Raw genomic sequence first — 24,839 nt, 5'->3', positions numbered from 1 at the left:
TCATATTATATACTCTAGCTGCCTAATGATAATATAGTATCATCAAGGTTGTAGTGAATTAGGGCTTTTAGGCAAAAATTTCAACTGTCAATATTTATTTCTGCATTAACACCAAAGTAACCTGTCACAGTCCAAAAAATGTTCACCATATTTCTTTTTTAAATCTTCTCTCCACCCCAAGAGTAGATAGACAATAATCAAGATTAAGGGGCCTATGCTAAGTCTAGCAATCTAACTGTGATAAATAAGCTTCTTGAAAACAGATGAAATTCTTGAATATGCAAAATTAAAAGAATGGTGTCTCAGAAAGCAAGACTGAGCATATGCAATCAAGAGTACTAGAAATGGTATACACACACGTGTGTGTGTGTGTGTTGATAATTTCCTTTAAACACCAATAGTGGTTGTCTTGGGATGGTGGGAAGTAAAACTATTTGCCATTTTCCCTTTCAGTATCTTACAAAGTCCAAGATGAAGACAGACTACTTGTTAGTTATTTTCATTTGTTTATCAGACTCCCTCCACCTGGACACTGAGAAACTTAGATACTGGGTCACACTGAAAAACTCCCTTGCTCACAAGATTCTATTTAAATATGGATGACAGTAAATATTAAAGAGCTCTAGGAGTTTAAAGAAAGAAAGAAGAAAAAGGCTAAGTACATACCCTTAACTTCCTTCCTGCTGAGAAATGTTGAGAAAGAATTACAAACTATTCCGGTTCAAACAATGAACAAATGCCTAGAAAAATGCAGGAATTTCCATACTAATACACAGAATACAGAAATATGATTTCTAGGCATTATCTAGTCTTTTGAAAAACACTTAACAATATATCTTTTTAAGGGAGAAGAAAATGGGAATTCTTTTTAGCTTATAGTTAAACATATTGTTTTATACTATATTATTTTATATTACTTAAACAATAGCTTAAGTAATATTATAAAACAAAGTAAAGCCTAGCAGCATATTCTATTTACTGATGGAAGTCTAATTGTCTACATTTCTCTAAATTTCAGGGTCACTGATATTCAGACATTACTCTAATTTCAATAAATGTCTTAATTTAAGATAAATTAAAAATCACTTTAATCACAAAATATCTTACCCAACGATAACTTAAGAAATAGAATATCCAATAAAAGACAGAGTCATTCAAAGCCACAATCCAAGTACATATCTTACCTGGGCTTAAAACCACACATCCCTTTTGAAACCAACAAATAGGTGTGATAGCAATATAATTACTGAAAGTAATAGTAACTGCACTTAAAGGGGTGATTTTATAGCACTATCCTTTCATAGAGAACTGGGTAAAAGTCACAAATATAATACAACTGAATATGAAGATTACTTATAACATTTCCACAATTACGCAGCAGAATTTTAAAAGTATAAATATATTTTCTTATTATTTTTGTTTTTGTTTTGTTTTTGTTTTTACCTGTTTTGCAATTTCTCTTAAACAGGCTACTCCTTGTTCAAAATTAGGGAAAGCTACCGAGCCATACTTTTGGTATTCAGGGGTTGGTCTGATTTTTATTGTAGCTTCTGTTATTACACCAAGAGTTCCTGAAAAAGAAGGGGGAATAATCCAATATATCACATGACAATTTTCTAAATCATATTTAAATCTATTTAATCTATTTATTCTTTTAATTTATTCTATTATCCATATTTAAATCTATTTAATTTATTCTCTTTGGGGAACAAAGGCTAACCAAGTCTTTTTAGATAAACAATTAAGCAAATTTTATAATTTCAAGAAAAGTTTTTAGAATAGACTTTTATTTACATACAAATATTTTAAAGTAACCTCTAAGAGGGTTACTTTTAAGTGGATTTTTAAAATATTACAACTTACTAAAAGAAAAAATTTTAGAAAAATACAGGTTTTTATATTTCATCTGTTTTAACACAAAAGTATATTTGATATGTGTGCCTGTTTTTACTATGAAAACAATTTATTGGGGCAAAAGAACCTAACTTTCTTGAAAACTAAAGATGACAGAAGAAATTTAAGGAAATATTACCTAGCCATTTTTCCTAAGAACTGATTCAAAGGAAAGATAGAGGCATTACTGTGATGCCCTTATAAGAAATCAAAAGACATATTCAGAGACAAAAGTTTATAAATATCTAGCATAAGAGGACCACTAACGAAACAAATGTTTTTCTTTATCACAGGAGACACAAGGGATTAATCAGAGATGAAAAAAATGTTAAATATAACCCTGACCTAAATATCTATAACAAAATATTTGAAGAAACATGGTTAAAAAGGAATATATTTACAAAGCCAACCTTTCCAAGTCAGTGGTTTCAAATGTACAATGGTAGAAATAAATTACACTACTAGTAAAATTTCTGAGAATCATTTTAAAAGACTGTTTTAAAAGTGTAAAGCAGGAAATCATTAAAATTACAGAACTTAATTACAACATCAGAATAAAAAGTTATCACAAAATCAAAACTACCAATAAATTTTATGATTTGCCTAGAACAACTTGTCATTATATAATACAAGATGAAAAACCAGTATGAGTTCATCAAAAGTAAATTATATTGTATAGATCACAAAATATTCACCACAATACACTTGATTTTTAAACTGAAATTATAAAATATGACTCTCTTATAATCTATATGATCACAAAAGCTCTACAAGTTGGCCTGATTGATATTTGAATGTAAAACAGATGTCTCATAAAATTCAAAATAAAACCTAAATAAAAAACTTTCTTTTTGTTTTAGCATCTATATTAAGATATAATGTAGACAATGCAATTCACCTGTTTATAGTGCAAACTTCAATGGTTTTTAGTATATTCACAGATATGTATAACTATCACTATAATCTAAGTTTAGACTACTTTCATCATCCCAAAAAATAAACCTGTATTTATTAAACAGTCACATCCCATTTCTGCACCCACACCCTAGCCCTAGTCAATCATGAATCTATTTTGTCTAAAATTTGCATATTCTAGACATTTCATATAAAACGAATCTCACGGTATGTAGTCTTGTGATAGCTTTCCTTCACTTAACCATGTTTTTAAGGTTCACTTGTTATAGCATATAATAGTATTTCATTCCTTTTTATTGCCAAACGTGCCACTATATGGTGTAACTCATTTTGTTCAGCTCTCAGTAATAGACATTTGGGATCCTCCTTTTTGGCTACAGTGAATAATGCTGCTATGAATATACATATACATACACAAAGAAAAGACAGAGAGGCATTACTGTGATGCCTCAAATACCTAAAAACAATTTAAAAGAAAATCTCTGATCCTATTTCATATACTACCTGATTGCCAGCTACCTTTTCCTGAAATTAAGTTCCAGAAGTATGCAGCCATGCAGCCAAGAGGTAAAACTCACTTCTCTGAATTTCAGAACCGCTGGTACAGTTCTCCTCTCTTGAATAGGTCACACTAATAATTGGGTCCCAATCATCCTTGCTCTGCCTTATAACAGGGCTGATGTCTTGCCAGGAATAGCAAACCTAGATGGCCTACTTTCCCTTATCCACTTGCCCTCAGCACTCAGTTTCTAAAGCAGGGTGTCACTCAGACAGAAGCATGCCACTGTCTCTACCCCCATCCCCAGAGCCCTAGTTCAAAGATTTTTACATGGGTCAGGGAATAGTGTAGGGGGCATGAGACAGATAACTCCTAACTAACCTTTCACTAAAGGAAAATTACTTGCAACACAACATGGGGAACATTAAGCCTATGAATAGTCTCAAAAAGAATGAAGGATGGAGTGAAGTGTAGCATCTGCCTATGGATAGAATGGATACACAGATTCACTGGAAACTAGTACTGTAAGCTGTCTAGTTTGCCCTGGGAAAGAGATATTGTAGAGGACCCTTTCTAGACTCAAACAAAAAACAAACTCAAACTATCCCTTCTAAGGAGATTGAATTTACCTAGATTAGTCTGTAGATCATTTTATGCCCCAGAACATTTTTGAAAACACCAGCATAATCAGCTTACAATCAGTGGCCATTAACAGCTAAACGTGGTTAAGCAAAAAGGATATCGAAGAAATCCCTGTCATACTGCCATCTCCAGGAACTGTAGCCATACCTAAGTGCATCACCAGAGGAACAATATCAGTAAGTTAACAGTGCAAAAAGGAAAAGTATGAGGAAAAGGACCTCACTAAAATCATACAGTCAGTCGCTCAGCAAATAAAAACTAACTCTGGGGTCGGAGGACAATATACAGAGTTGCTTCAATATATTACATAAAACATTCACTTTATAAAAACAACAAAAAATTCTGATGCTTACAACAAAAGAAGAAAGTATAAGCCATATACTAGAAGAAAAAAAGAAACTGGAAACTGCCTGTGAAGTGACTAGATATCATATTTGAAAAAGAATTCAAAATAGTCAGTATAAATGTGTTCAAAAGACTAAGATAAACCATGATTCAAAAAAGGAAAAAAAAGATATGCTGATAATGTTACATCAATACGAATTTTCAACAGAGAGAAATCATTCAAAAAAACAAAATGGAAATTCTGGAGTTACTAAGTATAATAACTGAAATGAAAAATTCACTGACAGGGTGCTCAACAGCAGATGTAATCTGGCATAACAAAGAACGAACTTGAAAATACATTGATAGAAATTATGCAATACAAAGAACAAATAGAACAACAAATATAAATGAATGGAGCCTCAGAGAAATATGAATAACCATTAACCACACTACTACATGTACAATGGAAGTACCAGAAAGAGACCAGAGACAGACTATTTTTTTAAAAAAACTTCTTAACACTATCATATACATTAAGGGAATGGAACAAACATGAAAATATTCATAAACAGACACATAATAGTAAAAATGTTCAAAGACAAGGCAAAAAGTCTTCAAATAACTTTAAAAGGCACACTAAAAATACCACTAAGGCAATCAAAGTGCCAGATTAAAAAATACCCACTAATGGAAAGGAAAGCAATAATGGAAGAACAGAGAAACAGAAAGACATAAGACCTACTGGGGGAGAATATTGGTAGACATCAGTATAACTACAGCAGTAACATTAAATGTCAACATACTAAGTATCCAAAAAGAAAAGAGAGATGGTACAACTAGATTTAAAGAAAAATCAAACTGTCTGTTGCTAGAGGACACACACTTTAAATTCAGAGATACAATTAGATTGAAATATGGGAAAAGATATCATAAAAATAGCAACAATAAGAAAGATGGAGAGGGTCTAGGGTTGTAGCTCAGTGGGAGAGCGCTTGCCTAGCATATGTGAGGCACTGGGTTTGACCCTTGGCACCACATAAAAATAAATCAAATAAAGGTATCCATCTATAACTAAAAAGAATTAAAAAGAAAGAAAAGGTGGAGAGGCTAAATACTAATAATGATAAAACAGACTTTAAACAAAAATGTTATTAAAGAAGGATACTGTACAATAATAAACTGCAGAATTATCACAGGTATGTACCTAAGAACAGGACATAATAATATAGGAAGAGCTAGTTGAAATAGGTAATTTGGAAACTTAGTAGTAGTCGGGAGACGTCAATACCCTACCTTCAATAATAGTCTTAACAACTAAGCATAACAGCAACAAAGAAAAGATTAATAACACTATAAATCTACAAAACTAGAACCTTTAACTCAACAACAGCAAAACATACATTCATTTAAGGTTCATAAAGAACATTCTCCAGAACAGACCACATACCAGCTAGGCCATAAAACAAATCAAACAAATTTTCAAAACTTAAAATAGTACAAAGTATGTTATGTGACCATAATAGAATGAAATAAGAACCCAATAAGAAAGAAATCTGGGACACTTACAAATATGTAGAAATTAAATACATTCCTAAATAATCAATAGGTAAAAGAATAAATAAATAGGGAAATTAGAAAACAGTTTGAGAAGAATGGAAATAAGATACAACATACCAAAACTCATCAAACATAACTAAAGCAACACCTAAAATAGGAAATATATTACTATAAATAAAGTCCTTTTTTTAAAATACTGAAGATATCAAATCAATAACCTGACCTCCCACCTAGAAAACGAAAAGCAAACTAAACCTAAATAAAGCAAGCAAAAGAAACTAAAACTAGAAGTGATATTAATGAGATCAACAAAATTAACAAACTGTTAGCTGAACAAAGATGAACCAATTACTAGAATCAGGCATGAAATGGGGGACATTACTACCAAATCTACAAAAATAAGAAAGATTATAAAGGAATGCTATGAACCGTAAACACTATGGCAATAAATTACACAATGGAGGTAAAACAGACAAATTCCTAGAAGGGATACAAACTACTGAAACTGACTCAAGAAAAAGTAGATAATCTAATTCAAATTAGTAATGAATAATCCAAAAATACTCATAAAGAACAGCCAAGGCACAGATGGTTTTACTGCTTAATCCTGCCAAGTACTTAAGAAATTAATACCAATTCTTCACAAACTCTTTCAAAAAGTGGAAGAGGTAAGAACACTTCCCAGTTCACTGTATGAGGCCAGTATTATATTATTCCAATGCCATCAGACAAAGACATCACAAGAAAAAAAATGACAAGTCAGAATCTCTTATGAACACAAAAATCCTAAAAAATTAACACTGTAGACCTGAGCAGGACCCAGGCCCAGGATAGGCCTAGATCCATCCCACCACCAGCAGACACCCCCTGGAGCTCAGGCTCTGGCACAGGATGACTTCCTCCAACCAGAAGACCCCTGCCACAGCTCAGGCCCAGTCCAGATCCACCTCTGCTCACCTGCGCAGGAACCAGGCCTAGGGTAGGTTTAGGTCCGTAACCCCCTACACACACACACACACACACACACACACACACCTGGGAGCCCAGGCCTAACCCACTTCCATCTTGGGATACTGCTAACCTCACCATACTCTTCCCCATGCAATAGCCTCTACCTTTCAAAAACAGACAGGGCCTAGAAGCAGCTACGTCTCACGGCAGGCATCCCAAAGCCAGTGGAAGGCCCAGCATCTCAGCCCCATCTCTAAAAAGACCTTGCATTCATCTTGGGGCACCTCCACTGCTATCTTGAGTTATCTCCCCCACTGCTGCCACCACCTTTATTGCAGTAACATCCATCATGGGACACCTGCAGGGTCTGGAAGCCCAGTTATCAAGATTAGGTACAGATAATCTACAAGGATACTATAAGATTATAGGATAGAAACTGTAATATCTCAGATCCACACTGTAAGAAGGGAAGACACATAGACATTATGAAAAAACAAGGGAGGAAGGTGCCCCCAAAAAACCAGGATAATAACAGATCCGATGGGCAGTGAGGTTGATGAAGTGTCAGAGAATGAGATCAGGATGTTCATAATTAAAATGATCTGTGAATTAAAGAATGACTTAAATGTGCAAATAGAGGCAAAAATTGATCAAACAAAGAGATAAGGGAGTAAATACAGGCAGCAAAAGATTATTTCAAGAAAGATGTAGAGACTCTGAAAAATAACCAATCAGAAATCCTTGAAATGAAGGAAACAATAAACCAAATAAAAAACTCAAGAGAAAGCATCAGCAACAGGCTAGATCACTCGGAAGACGGAATATCAATTAATGAAGACAACTACACAATCAGGAAAATAAAGTTGACCACACAGTGAAGACAGTAAGAAACCATGAACAGAACATCCAAGACTTATGGGATAGCATCAAAAGACCAAATCTGAGAATTATTGGGATAGAGGAACACACAGAGTTTCAAACCAAAGGAATGCACAATCTCTTCCATGAGATAATATCAGAAAATTTCCCAAACATAAACAATGAACTGGAAAATCAAATATAAGAGGCTTACAGGACAACAAATGTACATAATTCCAAGAGATCTACCCCAAGGCACATTATAATGAAAATGCCTAGCATACAGAATAAGGATAGAATCTTAAAAGCTGCAAGAGAGAAGAATCAGATCACATATAGGAGGAGAACACTTCGTATCTCAGCAGATTTTTCAACCCAGACCTTCAAAGCAAGGAGATCATGGAACAACATATACCAAACTCTGAAAGAAAATGGATGCCAACCAAGAATCTAATATCTAGCAAAATTAAGCTTTAGATTTAAAGACAAAATAAAAACCTTCCATGATAAACAAAAGTTAAAGAATTTATATCTAGAAAGCCTGCACTATAGAACATCCTCGGCAAAATATTCCATAAAGAGGAAATGAAAAACAATGATGAAAATCAGCAGAGGGGGAGATTACACGAAAGGAAGAACTAATCAAAAGAGAAACTAAGTCAAATTAAATACAAAAAATAAACAAAGGGCTGGGGATGTGGCTCAAGCGGTAGCGGGCTTGCTTGGCATGCGTGTGGCCCGGGTTCGATCCTCAGCACCACATACAAACAAAGATGTGTATGCCGAAAACTAAAAAAATAAATAAATATTAAAAAAATAAATAAACAAAAAGGCCTGGGAATACAAATCATGTCTCAATAATAACCCTGAATGTTAATGGCCTAAACTCACCAATCAAAAGACATAGACTGGCAGACTGGATTTAAAAAAAAAAAAAAAAAAAGACCCAACAATTTGCTGCCTCCACGAGACTCATCTAACAGGAAAAGACACCCGGTCACACTGAAGGTGAAAGGTTGGGAAAACTCATATCACTCACATGGACTGTGGAAGAAAGCAGGGGCTTCTTAAATAAATAAATAAATATATATATATATATATATATATATATATATATATATATCAAGCTAAATTAATCAAAAGTGATAAAGAAGTACACTACATACTACTCAAGGGAACCATACATCAACAAGACATAACAATTATAAATATATATATATATGCACCAAACAATGGAGCATCTATGTTCAGCAAACAAACTCTTCTCAAGTTCAAGAGTCAAATAGACCACAACACAATAATTCTGGGTAACTTTAACACATCTCTTTCACCACTGGATAGATCTTTCAAACAAAAGCTGAACAAAGAAACTACAGAATTCAATAATACATCAATAACGTAGACTTAACTGACATATATAGAATATTTCATCCTTCAGCAAGTGAACATATATTCTTCTCAGCAGCACATGGAATCTTCTCTAAAATAGACCATATATTATGCCACAAAGCAACTCTTGGCAAATACAAAAAAGTATGCATTCTATCAGATCATAATAAAATGAAATTAGAAATTAATGATAAAATAAAAAATAAAAGCTACTCCAACACCTGGGGACTAAACAATAAGTTACTGAATGAAAAATAAGTTGCAAAAGACATCAAGGAGGAGATTAAAAAATTCTTAGCGGTAAATGAGAACACTGATATAACATATCAAAATATCTGGGACACTATGAAGGCAGTACTAAAAGGAAAGTTCACTGCATGGAGTTCATTACATAAAAGAAGAAAAAGTCAACAAATAAATGACCTAATATTATATCTCAAAGCCCACAAAAAATAAGAACAAACCAACACCAAAATTAGCAGAAGACAGGAAATAATTAAACTCAAAAGCTAAAATCAATGAAATTGAAACAAACAAACAAAAAACAAATGAAAAAATTGACAAAACAAAAAAATTGGTCTTTGAACAAATAAATAATTGATAATCCCTTAGCCATGCTCACAAAGAGAAGGAGAGAGAAAACTCAAATTACTAACATCTGCGATGAAAAAGGAAATATCACAACAGACACTAAAGAAATACAGAATATAATTAGAAATTATTTTGAAAATTGTACTCCAATGAAACAGAAAATATCAAAGGCACTGACAAATTTCTAGAGTCCTATAATTCAGTTTGCCCAAAATGAATCAGAATTATATGCACAAGTTAAACAGATCAATTTCAAGCAATGAAATAGAAGACTCCATCAGAAGCCTACCAACCAAGAAAAAGCCCAGGACCAGATGGATACACAGCTGAGTTCTACAAGACTTTCAAAGAAGAACTAATACCAATACTCCTCAAATTATTTCATGAAACAGAAAAAGAGGGAACACTTCCAAATTCATTATACGAGGCCATTATCACCCTTATTCCAAAACCAGGCACAGACACATCAAAGAAAGAAAACTTCAGACCAATATCTCTAATGAATATAGATGCCAAAATTCTGACAAATCGAATACAAAAACATATCAAAAAGTTGGTGCACCACAATCAAGTGGGGATCATACCAGGGATGCAAGGTTGGTTCAACATATGGATATCAATTAATGTAATTCATCACATCAATAGATTTAAAGACAAGAATCTCAACTGGTGTGGAAAAAGCATTTGACAAAATACCATACCTCTTCATGTTCAAAACACTAGAAAAACTAGGGATAACAGGAACATATCTCAACATTGTAAAAGTTATCTATTCTAAGCCTAAGGCCAACATCATTCTAAATGGAGAAAATGGGAAGAATTCCCTCTAAAAACTGGAACAAGACAGGGATGCCTTCTTTGACCACTTCTATTTAACGTAGTTCTTGAAACTCTAGCCAGAGCAATTAGACATATGAAAGAAATTAAAGGGATATAGATAGAAAAAGAAGAACTCAAACTATCACTATTTGCTGAAGACATGATTCTATACTCAGAGGATCCAAAAAAAATCTCATCAGAAAACTTCTAATACATAAATTCAGCAAAGCAGCAGGATAAAAAATCAACACCCATAAATTAAAGGCATTTCTGTATATCAGTAACAAATCCTCTGAAACAGAAATGAGGAAAACTATCCCATTTACAATAGCCTCAAAAAAATAAAATAAAATACTTGGGAATCAACAAAAGAGGTGAAAGACCTCTACAATGAAAATTACTGAACACTAAAGGAAAAAAAATAAATAAGACCTTAGAAGATAGAAAGACCTTGTTCTTGGATAGACAGAATTAACATTGTCAAAATGACCATACTACCAAATGCACTATATAGATTTAATGCAATTCTGATAAAAATCCCAATGACATTCCTCAGAGAAATAGAAAAAGCAATCATGAAATTCATCTGGAAAAATAAGAGACCCAAAATAGCTAAAGTAATCCTTAGCAAGAAGAGTGAAGTAGGTGGCATCAGTAGACTAGACCTTAAACTACAGAGCAATAATAACAAAAAATAGCATGGTTTGGCACCAAAATAGACTGGTAGACCAATGGTACAGAATAGAGGACACAGAGACAAACCCACCTAACTACAGTTATATTAGACAAAGGTACCAAAAACATACATTGGAGAAAAAAATAGCCTCTTCAACAAATAGTGCTGGGAAAACTGGAACTCAAAAATCTTAACACCAAAAAAACAAATAACCCAATCAACAAATGGGTCAAGGAATTGAACAGACACTTCTCAGAAGGCAATGTAATCCCTAACAGAATCCAAGATGGCTTCATTGTAGAAATTAACAACCTAATTAAATAAATTCAGCAAAGCAGCAGGATAAAAAATCAACACCCATAAATCAGTTCTTATGGAACTGCAAGTGATCCAGAATAACTAAAAGAATATTAAAAAAAAAAACCCACAACAACAGAAAGGAGAACTCACACTTCTCAATTTAAAAATTTGCTAAAAAAAAACAGTAAACAAGTCAGTATAGTACAGGCATAAGACAGAGATCAATGGAACTGGGAATCCAGAAAGAAACCCATTTTTTTATAGTCAGCTAATTCTTGACAGGGTGCCAAGACTTTCCAATAATGCCATTTTGAAAAAAATGGCACTAGGACAAATGGATATCTATATACAAAACAATGAAGTTGAACGCTTACCTCACACCACATACAAAAAGCAACTCAAAATGGACCAAAGATCTAAATATAAAAGCTAGAACTATAAATTTCTGGGAAGCAGCTATGACGGTATATCATCAGGACCCTGGATTTGTCATTATATTCTTAGATATGATACCCAAAACATGAGAGCCACAAAAGAAAAAAAAATTGACTCAACCAAAATTTAAAACTTTTGTGCTTCAAAGACACAAGCAAGCAATCTATAGAATGGGAGAAAACATTTGCAAATCATTTATGTGACAGGGACTCATACCCAGAATAAAGTCTTTTATAATTCCATAATAAAGATAAATAACCAACCAAAAAGTAGGCAAATATTCTGAATAGACATATACAAGCAAATATACAAGGGATCAATAAACACATGAAAAAAAAAAAAAAAAAAAGATGCTCAGGATCATTAGTCAAAAAAAAAAAAAAATGCTAATTAAGAATGAGATCCCAGGTCACCACCACTCATATGACTATAAATTTTTAAAAAACAGAAAATAACAGTGGTGGCAAAGATGTAAAGAAATTTGGAACTCTTATAAACTGCTTGTAGGAAAATAAAATGATGTAGCCATGCAGGAAAATAGTCTGGATGTTCTTTGAACTATAAAACTCAGGATGATGACCTGTGTGACCAACAATTCCACTTCAGATATATATCTAAGAAAACATGAAAACACTGTGTCCACACAACAATCAGTACAAGGATGTTTATTGTAACATAACTGATAATAGCCAAAAGGTAAAAAGAGCCCAAATGTCCGTTATTGATAAATAAACAAAATGTAGTATATCCATGAAATGAAATGTTATTCAGTTATAAAAAGGAATGAAGTACTACTGATATGTACTACAACAGCTGAATTTTAAAAACATTATAGTAAGTAAAAGAAGTCACAAAAACACTAACTATACATATATAATTCCAGTTAGATATAATGTCCAGAAAAAGCAAATCTATAGGGACAAAAAGTAGTTGCTCAGGGCATGGAGGTGTGTGAGTGTGAGCACAGGGTGGGGGTACTGATAGCTAAAAAGGACAGGGTTTCTTTTTGGGGTGAACTTTTAGTCTTTTGTCAGAAAGGGGCAAAAGGTTGACAGGTGAGTACTATGCTGTCTTCTCACCCATCAGCACAGAATTATCTATCACAACTATTCTATATTATCAAGACAGTTTTTAAAGTTGCTAATTTCCTTCCAGAATACTGACACAGTCACTAAACTTAGTTTTAAATGTTTTTACTCCTTTCAACATTTTTACAAGTTTCCTAGTAGTCTTGGAATTAACACCTGATGTTCAAAGTCAGTTCTACAAACAAATTTAAAACTTGTCAGGCATAAATTCCTAAACACATGAATCACCTTATCCACCTACTCTAATCTATCCATAGGCTACAGAAAATCTTTTAAAATGCTTTCTGAAATTCAAGTTTCACCAGATTAAATTCATTTAGGGAAGGTCAATACAAACCCTGACTTTTGACAAGAAACTTTCCTTTTTAAAAACTGAACTCCCAGTTCTCATATTTTTGACATATTTTCTTACTTCTGATTAATAAAGTAATTTGAAAATATTTCTCTGAATCACAACACCATAATCAAAATATGATCCAAAGGAAAAAAATGGAAACTACTTAAACATCAACCAATAGAGGATATATATTACAATAGTGTTGACTCTGGACAAATACACATCTTGAATTTTGTACATACTTCTACATATCTGAATTTTGTAAATGTAAATGTTATTACTCAAAAAGCTTATTTCAAAATAAGTATGTATCTCTATACATACATAAAGGTTTTTTGAAATTCTCAAAATTCCTAAGTATTAATAAAATGAAGGCATGCCTCAAATTTCTATATATCCATATTGTTTTATATAAGTAAGATACGCACGCTAAAGTAGTAAAGCCCACCATAACACTATGAGATTTTTTAAATCTGGCGTAAAATAAATTATTGTCTTATTCCAAGGCCAAGGAAGTGATCAAGGTGAGTCTATGCAACTTGTCATGTATCAGTTCATTACTCTCTCACTATGAGATCAAAATCCACCCAGGTCCCAAATGTAGTTTGATGGGGACGGCTTCCATTTAGACTTATACTGAAATTAAGCCAATCAAAAATGGATATGTCCAAATTCACTTCATCAAAAGGCCCATTTCTATGGTATCTTTATTTAATTAATTTTTATTAATTCTTTTGTTCTGGGAATATTAGCTCAGTAGTGAGATATAAAACTACATAGATTATTTATCACTTGATTATACACATCTTATGCCATTATTTTATATATACTTTATATAACTGTTTACAAAATAACTTCATGGAAATGTGACACCACTGAGGCTTACATATTATGTTTATGTTTAAAAACACATGCTTATATTTAAAAAATAGACTGCAATAACTTTCAACATTTTGTTTTATGATTTTCAAATATAATTTTTGTTCTTGAGGAAACATGAAGCTTTGATTGCTATTTATTATAAAATGCATGTATTTGCTTGGAGCAAATTTAAAATCTTTCATAATTCATAAAATATACTCAAGTAACCTTCTGATTAGGAATAATGACAGTCATTTGATTCTGAAATTTCCCTCTCATTTTATGTTTCCCCTACCCTCTCCCCTCAAAACAAAATCAACATGGAAAACAAGTCACACAAGGCCTACAACTTCAGTATTACAAAAAACAAAAGAACCCTGCAACCTTCAAATTACCTCTAAGGAATTTGAGGAAAAAAAGAAAAAAACTCCAACAGACCTCCTGCAGCTTTCCAGCTGCTACAAGCTAAAAAGTGAATAAGGGAAGGATTAAAAGATCACAAAACAAAGAGGGTAATTGAGGACTTGGAAGAAGCACAGACAAAATTACACCCAGAAAGTAAATGCACGACAAATAATGCCAATAAAAACAGAAGACTGTACAAGACCTCAGTAGTCCACAGCCTGACTTACAAAGTGGAATTTGAAAATGTGAAGAACCAAAAATTACAGCCTTGGAGAAATACAAATGACACAAACACACACAGAGAGAGAGAGAGAGAGAGAGAGAGAGAGAGAGAGAGACTCTGAGACTCTTTAGATACAAGGCAGTAAAGAAAAAGAATGGGAAAAGACAGCCATCCTTTGCCTCAATAAAACTACCACAAAAAACAAACAGCACAAAAGAGGACAGAACATGGGGAAAAAAACACTACCATACTAGAAACCCATTTAAAGTAATAAATATGAATAGAAAAAAAACAGAGCAAAAAGATTAAAAAAAAAAAAAATACTGCAGCTGGGGGCAATGATGCACACCTGTAGTCCCAGCAGATCCGGAGGCTTAGGAGGATCATGAGTTCAAAGCCAGCCTCAGCAATTTAGTAAGGCACTAAGCAACCCAGTGAGACTTTGTCTCTAAATAAAATTTAAAAAATAGGGCTGGGGATGTGGCTCAGTGGTTGAGTGCCCCTAAGTTCAATTCCCGGTACAAAAAAAAAAAAAAAGAAATACTGCAAAAAAGTCAGAAAATACAAATAACAGTATGCAGAAAAAAAATCCCATTCCACAAACCAATCATGATCTTGAGAAGAAGTGCAATACAACAATTCAAAAGGAATTAAATATTGCCAAACAAGCTACTGGGAATAATAAACACAATCAGAGAATTAGAAACACAAAAATTAAAAACAAATTTAAAAAACCCTAGGAGAAATAAAACCAACCATCAAATTTGGGAAAGAAATACAGCAATTTAAAATTTAAAATTTAACAATTTTAAAAAGCACCTAAAAAATGACGGTTAAATTATAAGGTAACTGAATAGGAGATACACTTCAATGAAAACTTACTAAAGGGTATTTTTAAAAAGCAGAAAAATAGCCAACGAATGACACTAGAATAAAGAAATCAGAGAAAAAGTGGGTGAATTGGAAAATAAGCAAAAGAATTCAAACATATATATAATGGGCGTCCCTAAAGAATAAAAATCAAAATAATAAAACACTTTTTTTTTAAATGTGGTGCTGAGTATCGAACCCAGTGCCTCACACATGCTAGGCAAGTGAGTCCCCACACTGTCAGCCCCCCCAAAATACCTTTATTTTTTAAATAGAAATTTAAAAAAAAAAATATTTAACGTTACAATCCAAAAAAATTGGCTAGAAATAAAAGACGTGAGTCTATACATTGGAAAGGTCTACTAGATACTACTACAGCAAATAACCCAACCAATCAACTTAAACTCTAAGAGTATAATGACAAAGAAAAAAAAAATCCTGGGCCTCCAGGTAAAAAGAGAAAACAACCTATGAAAAGCAAGAGAAATAGACTGGTATCATTTTTTAAAAACAATAAATAAAATTAATATAATAGGGGAGCTGCATTTTCAAGAAAGTTAGAGAAAGGATGACCCAAAGACGTATCCATTCAAGCCGTCCTTAGTATCAAAGTCACAGAAAACCAGTTTAGAACATTCCAGAACTCAGGGAATGGTCAAAGTGCCTTTCCTGAGAAATACACCCAAGGATGATCTTTATTTAATTAAAACATGACTAGTGAATCTTTAAAAAAGGATTGATATAAGCGATTTTTATCTACTTAATTGTAGAGCAAACATTAAAACAAAAGCATTATCAGTAGGTTAAAAAACAAAATTACACTTTGTCTTTCAAATAAAAGAAAGTTAAATTATTAGTAAATCCTATGGTTAGGAAAAGAATGCAAAGCATTTATAATGCTTTGAATATTTATTATAATTTGCATTATACTCATATGTTAGAGCACCTAAAATAGAAGAAAACTCCTTATTGGAAGAAAACATGAAAAATTTACAACACAAAACAAGACAAACATATTATACTTCAGGTTATTAGGCATATGTAAAATTTAGGATTACCAGGTGCAATGGCACACACCTGTAATGCCAGCAGCTCAGGAGCCTGAGGCAGGAGCATTGCAAGTTCAAAGTCAGCCTCATCAACTTAATGAGGCCCTCAGCAACTTAGCAAGACCCCAACTCAAAAGAAAATAAAAAGGGCTGGGATGTGTCTCAGTGGTTAAGTGCCCCTAGGTTCAATCCCAGGTACAAAATAAAAATTCAAGGTTGTCATCAAATAATTTAATTACGGAAAAGAAAAAGAAAAAAATATTTTTAACCTTCAGGAAAGGTTTATTATCACATTTAAGATATAAGGTTATTATATATGCAGTTCAAAACAGCACATAAAAATACATTTTACAGGGTATAGGTTATAGCTATAACTTATACCAGAACTCAGGAAATGGTCTTTATTTATTTATTGTTTGCTCTACAATTAAGTAGATAAAATGGTTTACAGGGTGTAGGTTATAGCTCAGTGGCAGAGTGTTTGTCTACCATGTGTGAGGCACTGGGTTCAATCCTTAGCACCGCATTAAAAACAACAACAACAACAAAAAAAACCCCATAAAGGCATGCTATCCAATAAATAAATAAATATATATATATATATATATATTTTTTTTTTTTTGCAACAGAACATGATGTACATAAATTATTTTCTCAGTCATGTCATCTCCTAAACTATTTAAAAATAATGCTATATTTGCATATAAGCTGAAATAGTGATTAGGAATCATAAATGGTAAAGATCAATGATATCAAAATAATAAACAGCCAGAATAACAGTAATAAACTTAACATTTGGTGTTATAAATTGCTGAGCACAATCACATTAAATTCTCACAACAAATTTATGAAGAGGGATGCTTTTATTATTTTCATTTTACAGCTGAGGACATTTGACACAGATAATTACCTAATTTAAACAAAGTCCCAGAAACACAAGTGATAAAACTAGAATTGAAATCCAAATCTGACAGACTTCATGGTTCATGCTCTTAAATCAGTATGCTATTTTGAATACATATTCATAATAAAATCTTACTTAACTATTTATACCTATTTTCCATAGGTATAAAAATCTTCCTAGAAGATTTCTTCACTTACTTTACTGTTTTCCTACCTTAAATCTCTCTCCAGTCCCCTTATAACCTGCTGTTTACTCTACCAAGCAATTAAACCTTATGTCCTACTTATACTGAAAAATTGGCAGTTTCATGATGAAGCAGACATGGGGTTTTCTCACTTCTCAGTCTGTCTCTATGTTGTTTTTTAAAGAGTAAATACTGTCCATCTTTCTATATTTGACCTGGAATTATTTTCTGCTAACAACCTTCAACAACCACTTTAGGTATGGCTTCTCGGGAGAAGCCTTCAAATACCCATCAACCTGACCTGATCTGTATTTCTCCTGCAATTACTTTAATCATAGAATTTATCACACTGTTGTGTAATAATGACCTATACTTAAGTGCCCTTAAATGTGCTAGCACAGTACCTAACAAGCAGAATTTTTAAAACACTGAGAAAAACAACTGAAGAGTTTACTTGAAAAGATAATTTATATTTTATAGATTCAATTCCAACTATGTATATATCAATAATAAAATTAAAAATTATGAATTTTAGGGGGAGAGTAGTGGTATACAGCTATAATACCAGTGACTTGGGAAGCTGAAATAAGAGGACTGCAAGTTCCAGGCCAGCCTGGGCAAATTAGGAAGACACTGTCTATAAAGTAAAAAATAAAAGGACTGGAGATGTAGCTCACGATAAAGCACCCCTAAGTCCAATTCCCAGTATCTGAACAAATAAATAAATAAGTAAATAAATATGAATTTTAATACCCATTTCTTATTTACCTTGAAATCTAATAGCAAAATTTACATTCTTTTAGTTAACTTTTAGATAATGCATTAATGTAAGAATTTCCAGAAAAATATTTGACAACTATATTATTTTAAAGAAACTTAATATTTTATTTTTCTCATTAAAAATGTAGCTGTTTTTTCCTAGAAGATTATTCTGATCAGAAATGGAATAAACTAAGTAAACTGGTGAGAAATCTCAACAAAAGTCTCATTGATTATCATGCAAAACACCTTGGACAAGAGTCTATCAAATTTTAGTGATATGGTAAAGATATGGTAAAGATCATATCACTTTATCATAACACCAAAGCTAGACTTTGTCATTTTTCTCCTCTTTGATGTTACCATCAAAGATTGTAATCTATCTTCTAACATCTTAATTCATTATAACTACTTGTTCCATTTCTCAATATAGCTTAAAATCTTTTTCTACTTGGACCACCTCTAAAGTAAATGAGTTCCTTTGCCAATTTACACTTTCTTGTTTTAATTTATCAAATTTAGAAATAATTTCTTGTTTTAGATTATTTTGTTTCTCCAAATTCTTATTTTTCTGAATTCTCCAAGCCTCCCATTCAAAGAACTGAAAATTATGGTCATGTTTAGCTTATCCATACAATTCACTGTATCTACTTACAGTCTGTGAAACATAAAGAAAAGGTTAATTTTCTTCTAATCTATATAGCAACTACATATTTAGAATGACCTAAAGAACTACATTCTAATCTATCCAACATTAAGTAACCAGCTAAGGATACTACTTGCAAAATTTAATGACCAACAGGTTTAAAAGATATGTGACTCAAAGTACTGGGGGCTGAAATGAAGAAAATTATGTAACATGCATTGATGAATATGTCAAAATGAACCCTATTATTATGTATAATGCACTAATAAAGATGTGAATCAGAATTTAATTTCAGGTCTTCTAAAAATCAAATAGTAAAAAAAAAAGATAAAATTATAGAAAAATAAGACAGCAAGATAATGTTCACAGTTCTTTCCCCTGACAACTGTAAAGATATTAAACAGTACAGTACACGATATTAAACTACTTTACATCCTACTTTTCCTAAAATTAATTAAAAATTCTGAAAGAAAAAAATGTAATTTAAAAAAGATGCACTGTCTCCAGAAAAAAAGCAAAATGAACAAGAAAGTTAAATACGATGTTCTCATAATAAAAACTTTATGAAATACTAAAATAATAAAACTTTAAAAAAATTACTATTCCTTAAGTATATAAAATGTCTTTCTTTCAAAGATCTGATATCAAATAACATAGATTTTTCACAAAATTGAGTCACCTGTATTTTTTTTCATAATAAATCTTCAGTTATATTTACCTTCAGATCCCATGATGAAGTGATGGATATCAGGGCCTGTTGACATACGAGGTCCTTGACAGCTTTTTTCTATTACACCTCTAGGTGTTACCATTTTCATATGAACCACCTGTTTAATACAATACAGTTTGTAAATTCTAGGAATCAGCCATTGAATTAGTGTGTGTATATATATATATATATATACACATTTTACATATTCATATAAAATACTACTTTTAAAATGTGGGTCTGGGGCTGGGATTGTGGCTCAGTTGTAGAATGTTCGCCTAGCACGCACAAAGCACTGGATTCGATCCTCAGCACCACATAAATGTAAAATAAAGATATTGTGTCTACCTAAAACTAAAAAATAAATATTAAAAAAAAAAGAAATGTGGGGCTAAGCAATAGATTGTGATGCCCTTTAGGACTTTAGTATCTTTTAGTAATTCTTAGACTAAAGATAAAATTTGTATATAACCTAAAAGAGAGAAAAATCCTAAAATTATTATATGCCTCTTGATTTAAGCTGGTTTAAATATATTCATCATCTTAAGAATAGAAAAACATACTTCTTTAATTAAAGATTTAGTCCAAGGTTATCCATATGACAAAGAACTAAGGACTCAAACAACAAACAACAGTGAAGATATTACTTTAACAGGCTCATTCTTTCATTAATTTCGTATATATAGTAATATATTATTATATCATATAGTATATGATTATATATACATATAATATACATTATAATATTATGTTATATATTATACACTATATATTGTATATAACATATGCTATACGTATACATAACATACATGTATATGTGTGATGATATTTTTTATATATTTATATTTTATTTATTTTTTTATTTCTCATTAAGTTGCCCAGGTTGGCCTCAAACCTGCAATCCTCCTGCCTCAGACTCTCAAACTGCTGGGATCACAGGCATATGCCATTACACCTGGCTATTTAAACGTATTTTATGAAACACTATTACTCATGTCAGGTACTGTGCTACACGCTTGGAATTCTAAGAAAAATAATATTTTTGCCTTATCCCCACAAAAAAAAAAAGAATGAAATATCAATTATGATCATGTCAAATGAAGATGGGGCTGGGCTTATAGATCAGTGGTAGAGCATTTGCCTAGCATGCACCAGGCTCTGGATTAGATCTCAAGTACCACAAAAATAGACAGACAGATTTAAAGAGACAGAACTGAGTTAAAGAGAAAAAGCAAGAGATATATGTAAGTGCACTGTATAGGTAAGAAAGTCAATATTTTGGGCAAGAAGGATCATTCTAAAAATCAGTTTCAATATCTCATTTGGAAAGAGGTAAAACTCTAACACATTTTTAGAATGGATTTTTGACCACTAAACAACGATGATCTATTTACTATTAAAGCAAATGATGAGAGGACATATAAGCAATTCACAAAATAAGAAATGAGAAGTGCCAGTGAAGACATTTTCAAAGTTTACACTCTGGCAATTAAAAAAAGAAAAAAATACACACACACACACAAAACTAAAACACAAAATATAAACAAAAAGGCCCAGTTAACTACAAAGATTCTCATAGTGCTAGTGGGAATTATCAATCAGTACAAACATGTTATATGGCAATTTGGCTGGAGGATTCAAAGACTTAAAAATGTATAAATTTCTTGATCCAACAATTCAACCTCAGGGAGCCTACTAAAACAAAGGAATATGCCCAAGAAACTACATTAGAGGATATTTTTATCAGTTTTCTGTAATTTTAAAATCAAGAATAATTACGGAGACTGTTTAATAAACCATGAATTATCCATAAAGATTATGTGAACCCTTTTTAAATGATGGTGTACACCTCCATTCACTCATGTTAATACACTGATAACAAAAATTAAAGAACAAATCAAACACAGTATGATTCCTTTTATATTAAAAACTAGATATACTCATGTGTTTGTGGTATGCCTAGAAAAATAATTGGGAAAATAAATATAAAGATGTTAAAATTCTTAGAAATGACTATGTATTTAATATACAAAGAACATGTAATTTTTTATAATATGTATATATATTATTCTTAAAATAAAAACAAGTTGTTATCTAATTACATAAATTATCCATATAATAGTTATGATTTTAAAAGAAGGATTTTCTTCTGAAAACTTTTAAAAACTAAATGCTTACTATGTCACACTTTATTTACTTTTGTGAAATTCAGAATTTTTAGTTTGATTTTATTACTGTAGGATTCTACTTTTCCTTCTAACAGTACTTTATAATGAAAAAGTATAGCAGAACACCTTTTACAGTGGCAGTGGATTATTGTTAAAGATCATGAGCTTCAACTCCATAGCATCAGTGTAAGAAAGTGTAACCAAAAATGCTAGGAAATCCTTTGGTGAAAAGACTTCTAATAAATCAAAAGATAACTCAAGTTGAACTTTAATTAGAATTCCTTAAAATGTTCTTGGAAACAAAGGGGGACAGGAAATTTAAAGTTAAAAGTTTATTCTATTGTACACAGAAAAAAGTATTCAAGACTTTTGAATCTTCAGATTAAAAGGTAGACCAAATAACTCTTTTCAACTTTTTTCCAAAGTTAAAATATCATTACTTAATATACTTTATACACTAATAATGATTAAAGAAATGTTAATACTTCTAAAAAGTGTAATATTTTTCATGAGCTCCAGTGCAGGCACAGATATTAAAAATATATCAATTTTAGTAGAGATTTCAAAAAAGCAATGAAAATTAAGATAGTTTCAGAGGATACAAGATGTTGCAAAACAATTAAATTAAAAACAAAATGTGCTTAGTAACTGCTTGTCAGATAAGTACATTAGGATGTACACTTATAATCTGTGGCCCTTAACTATCTCCAAAAAATGACTAAAATAAATTAAATGCTTTGGCAGTACCAAATCTAACAGTTTATCAAGTATTTGCCTACCTCTGATAAAGTTCGTAATCTAATAGCAAAAAAAAAGTTAAATATTCTCCCCTGCAATTGAATTATTCTACTGTACACAAAAAGTATTCAAGACACAAAAAGTTATTTTAGTTACAAAAAAGAAAAATGTAATTTTTAAAAATGTCTGCAATAAAAGAAAACAAACAAGGGCACATAAGCTGGAGTGTGGCTCAGCAGTAGAGCCCTTACTAGCATGAATGTGGCCCTGGGTATCCTCAACGGGGAAAAAAAAGAAAGAATGAAAGGGAGAGAGGGGGAGAAGAAACCAGGATAATATAAACGTTTCTAAAGAGCTGACAATATAAGCTGACAAGAGTCTTAAATTACTGGGTGTTAACTACAAAGAACAAATATATCTCATTAAAAATTTTAAATTCACATCAACTGAAAATGTTGAAACTTTAGATTTGAAAAAGAAAGCTTTACAAGTCCAGGAATAATGTTAGGAGTGTCACTTTAATACCCTCTTAAAAGTTCTTTTGAACTACTCTCAAAATACTGAAGATAAAGGAACTAATATTTATGAAGCACCTATTGCACACCAGAGATTCTGCTGTGTTTTCCCTTCATGCCCTTTACTCCTTACAATAGTTCTATGCAGTGAATTTTATTATTCTATTTTATAGAAAGGAAAATTGAAGTTTAGAATGGTGAACCAATTTGCATAAGATCACATAACTAATCACTAGAAAAACTACCAATGAAACAAATGATACCTAATACCTAACTAGGATGCCTACAGGTACACTATTATCACACTGACTCCCAGAAAATTGGCACCAGATAAGCTAAAACAAAATGGTAAACACATTAAACATTACAGGTCATATCAGTACTTAACAGAACAATTTCAAATAGCCCTTTAATTAAATTTTTGAAAAAATTTTAAATTTTTTCAGAAAAATAAATTTAAAATCTCCTAAAGTAACATAGTAGCAATGCTGAAATACTTAAATGGACTAAAATCTTTGAGTTTCCATAAGGCTTTTAAATAATATTTGTGTATTTCATAAGTTGGATACTGTGAAATATCTACAAAGTTTAAGTGTTAATCATGTGACAAGGGCATTCTTAAATAATGACTACAATTATGTCTTTTAATCATTTCATATATATACACACACACACACACATATGTACATATACACACATACAAACACCACATCATTATAATCAAAAGAGCTATATTTTGATGAAGATGAACCTCTTCATAATAATCCCTATAGGCTAATCAATTATATAAACAGAAATAAATTCACCAGGTCCTCAATATTGCCATAGATATTCTTCTTCATGCCTGATGCCCGAGTAGATATCCATCCTCCCACAGTGCTGAATTCCAGGGAATCTGGTTCATGACCTGTACAATAACCACTTTCTTTAAGCTGGAAAACAAAAATGTTAACATTTGAACAGCAAAATGGTGCCATTGTACATAGGACTCAACACATTAATTCCTCCCACTTTAAAATTTCCATATGACACTGCTGATTTTCATTGAAACTGAAAAATAAATACTTTTACTAGTAGTTCTCAAAAAATTTTAAACTTCTGCCTAATGGAAAGCTTTACAAAACTGGAACATGTGGGCCAAAAGATAGCTGTAGTCCACAGGTTCAACAAAAAATCTTGCTCCTTATATCCTTTTGTTATAAAGCCAGCTGTCCCTCCTCACCTCTACCCACCCACACAAAGAGACAATTTAAATACTTATGGAGAACAGATTAAGCTTAAATAACTTCCAACTTCACCTAAACACTTTCAATAAATAAAGCACTTAATCTCTTGTTCTCCCTGCCCTAATATAATATGCATCAGGCCTGCAGAAAATCTGAGCAAATTGCCTGTACTTAATTCTCTCAAGGAGTCATGTGTTTTAATGTACAGCCATCTGGCTAGGTTTCCCGCATGTAATACCATCATTTATTTGTGATGCAGATCATGCATTCCTGTACATTAAATAGTCACTTGTTTCTCATTTTTC

General features: G+C 31.9%; 1 protein-coding gene across 4 annotated transcripts in view; it reads right to left on the bottom strand.

Annotated features, from left to right (window-relative positions):
* Agps (alkylglycerone phosphate synthase) overlaps nt 1–24,839 on the bottom strand; it is a 132,800-nt gene that overhangs the window by 57,439 nt on the left and 50,522 nt on the right. For all 4 annotated transcript variants that reach the window (XR_009227023.1, XM_058580220.1, XM_046447257.2 and 1 more), the window contains exons 9-11: nt 24,115–24,240; nt 19,897–20,005; nt 1,444–1,571 (exon numbers count right to left, since the gene is read on the bottom strand). Coding sequence is in view for 3 of the 4 variants with exons in the window: in XM_058580220.1 (XP_058436203.1) it covers nt 1,444–1,571; nt 19,897–20,005; nt 24,115–24,240 (363 nt within the window). In the remaining variant the exon portion in view is untranslated. The remainder of the gene's footprint in view (nt 1–1,443; nt 1,572–19,896; nt 20,006–24,114; nt 24,241–24,839) is intronic.

Source organism: Marmota monax, unplaced genomic scaffold (assembly GCF_021218885.2).
Source record: "Marmota monax isolate L192 unplaced genomic scaffold, Marmota_monax_Labrador192_F-V1.1 WCK01_AAM20220418_F8-fsc00007, whole genome shotgun sequence".
In the NCBI taxonomy this organism is placed as follows: Eukaryota; Metazoa; Chordata; class Mammalia; order Rodentia; family Sciuridae; genus Marmota; species Marmota monax.
Note: the sequence above shows the minus strand (reverse complement) of the source record. Positions and strands in the feature narration are given on the sequence as shown.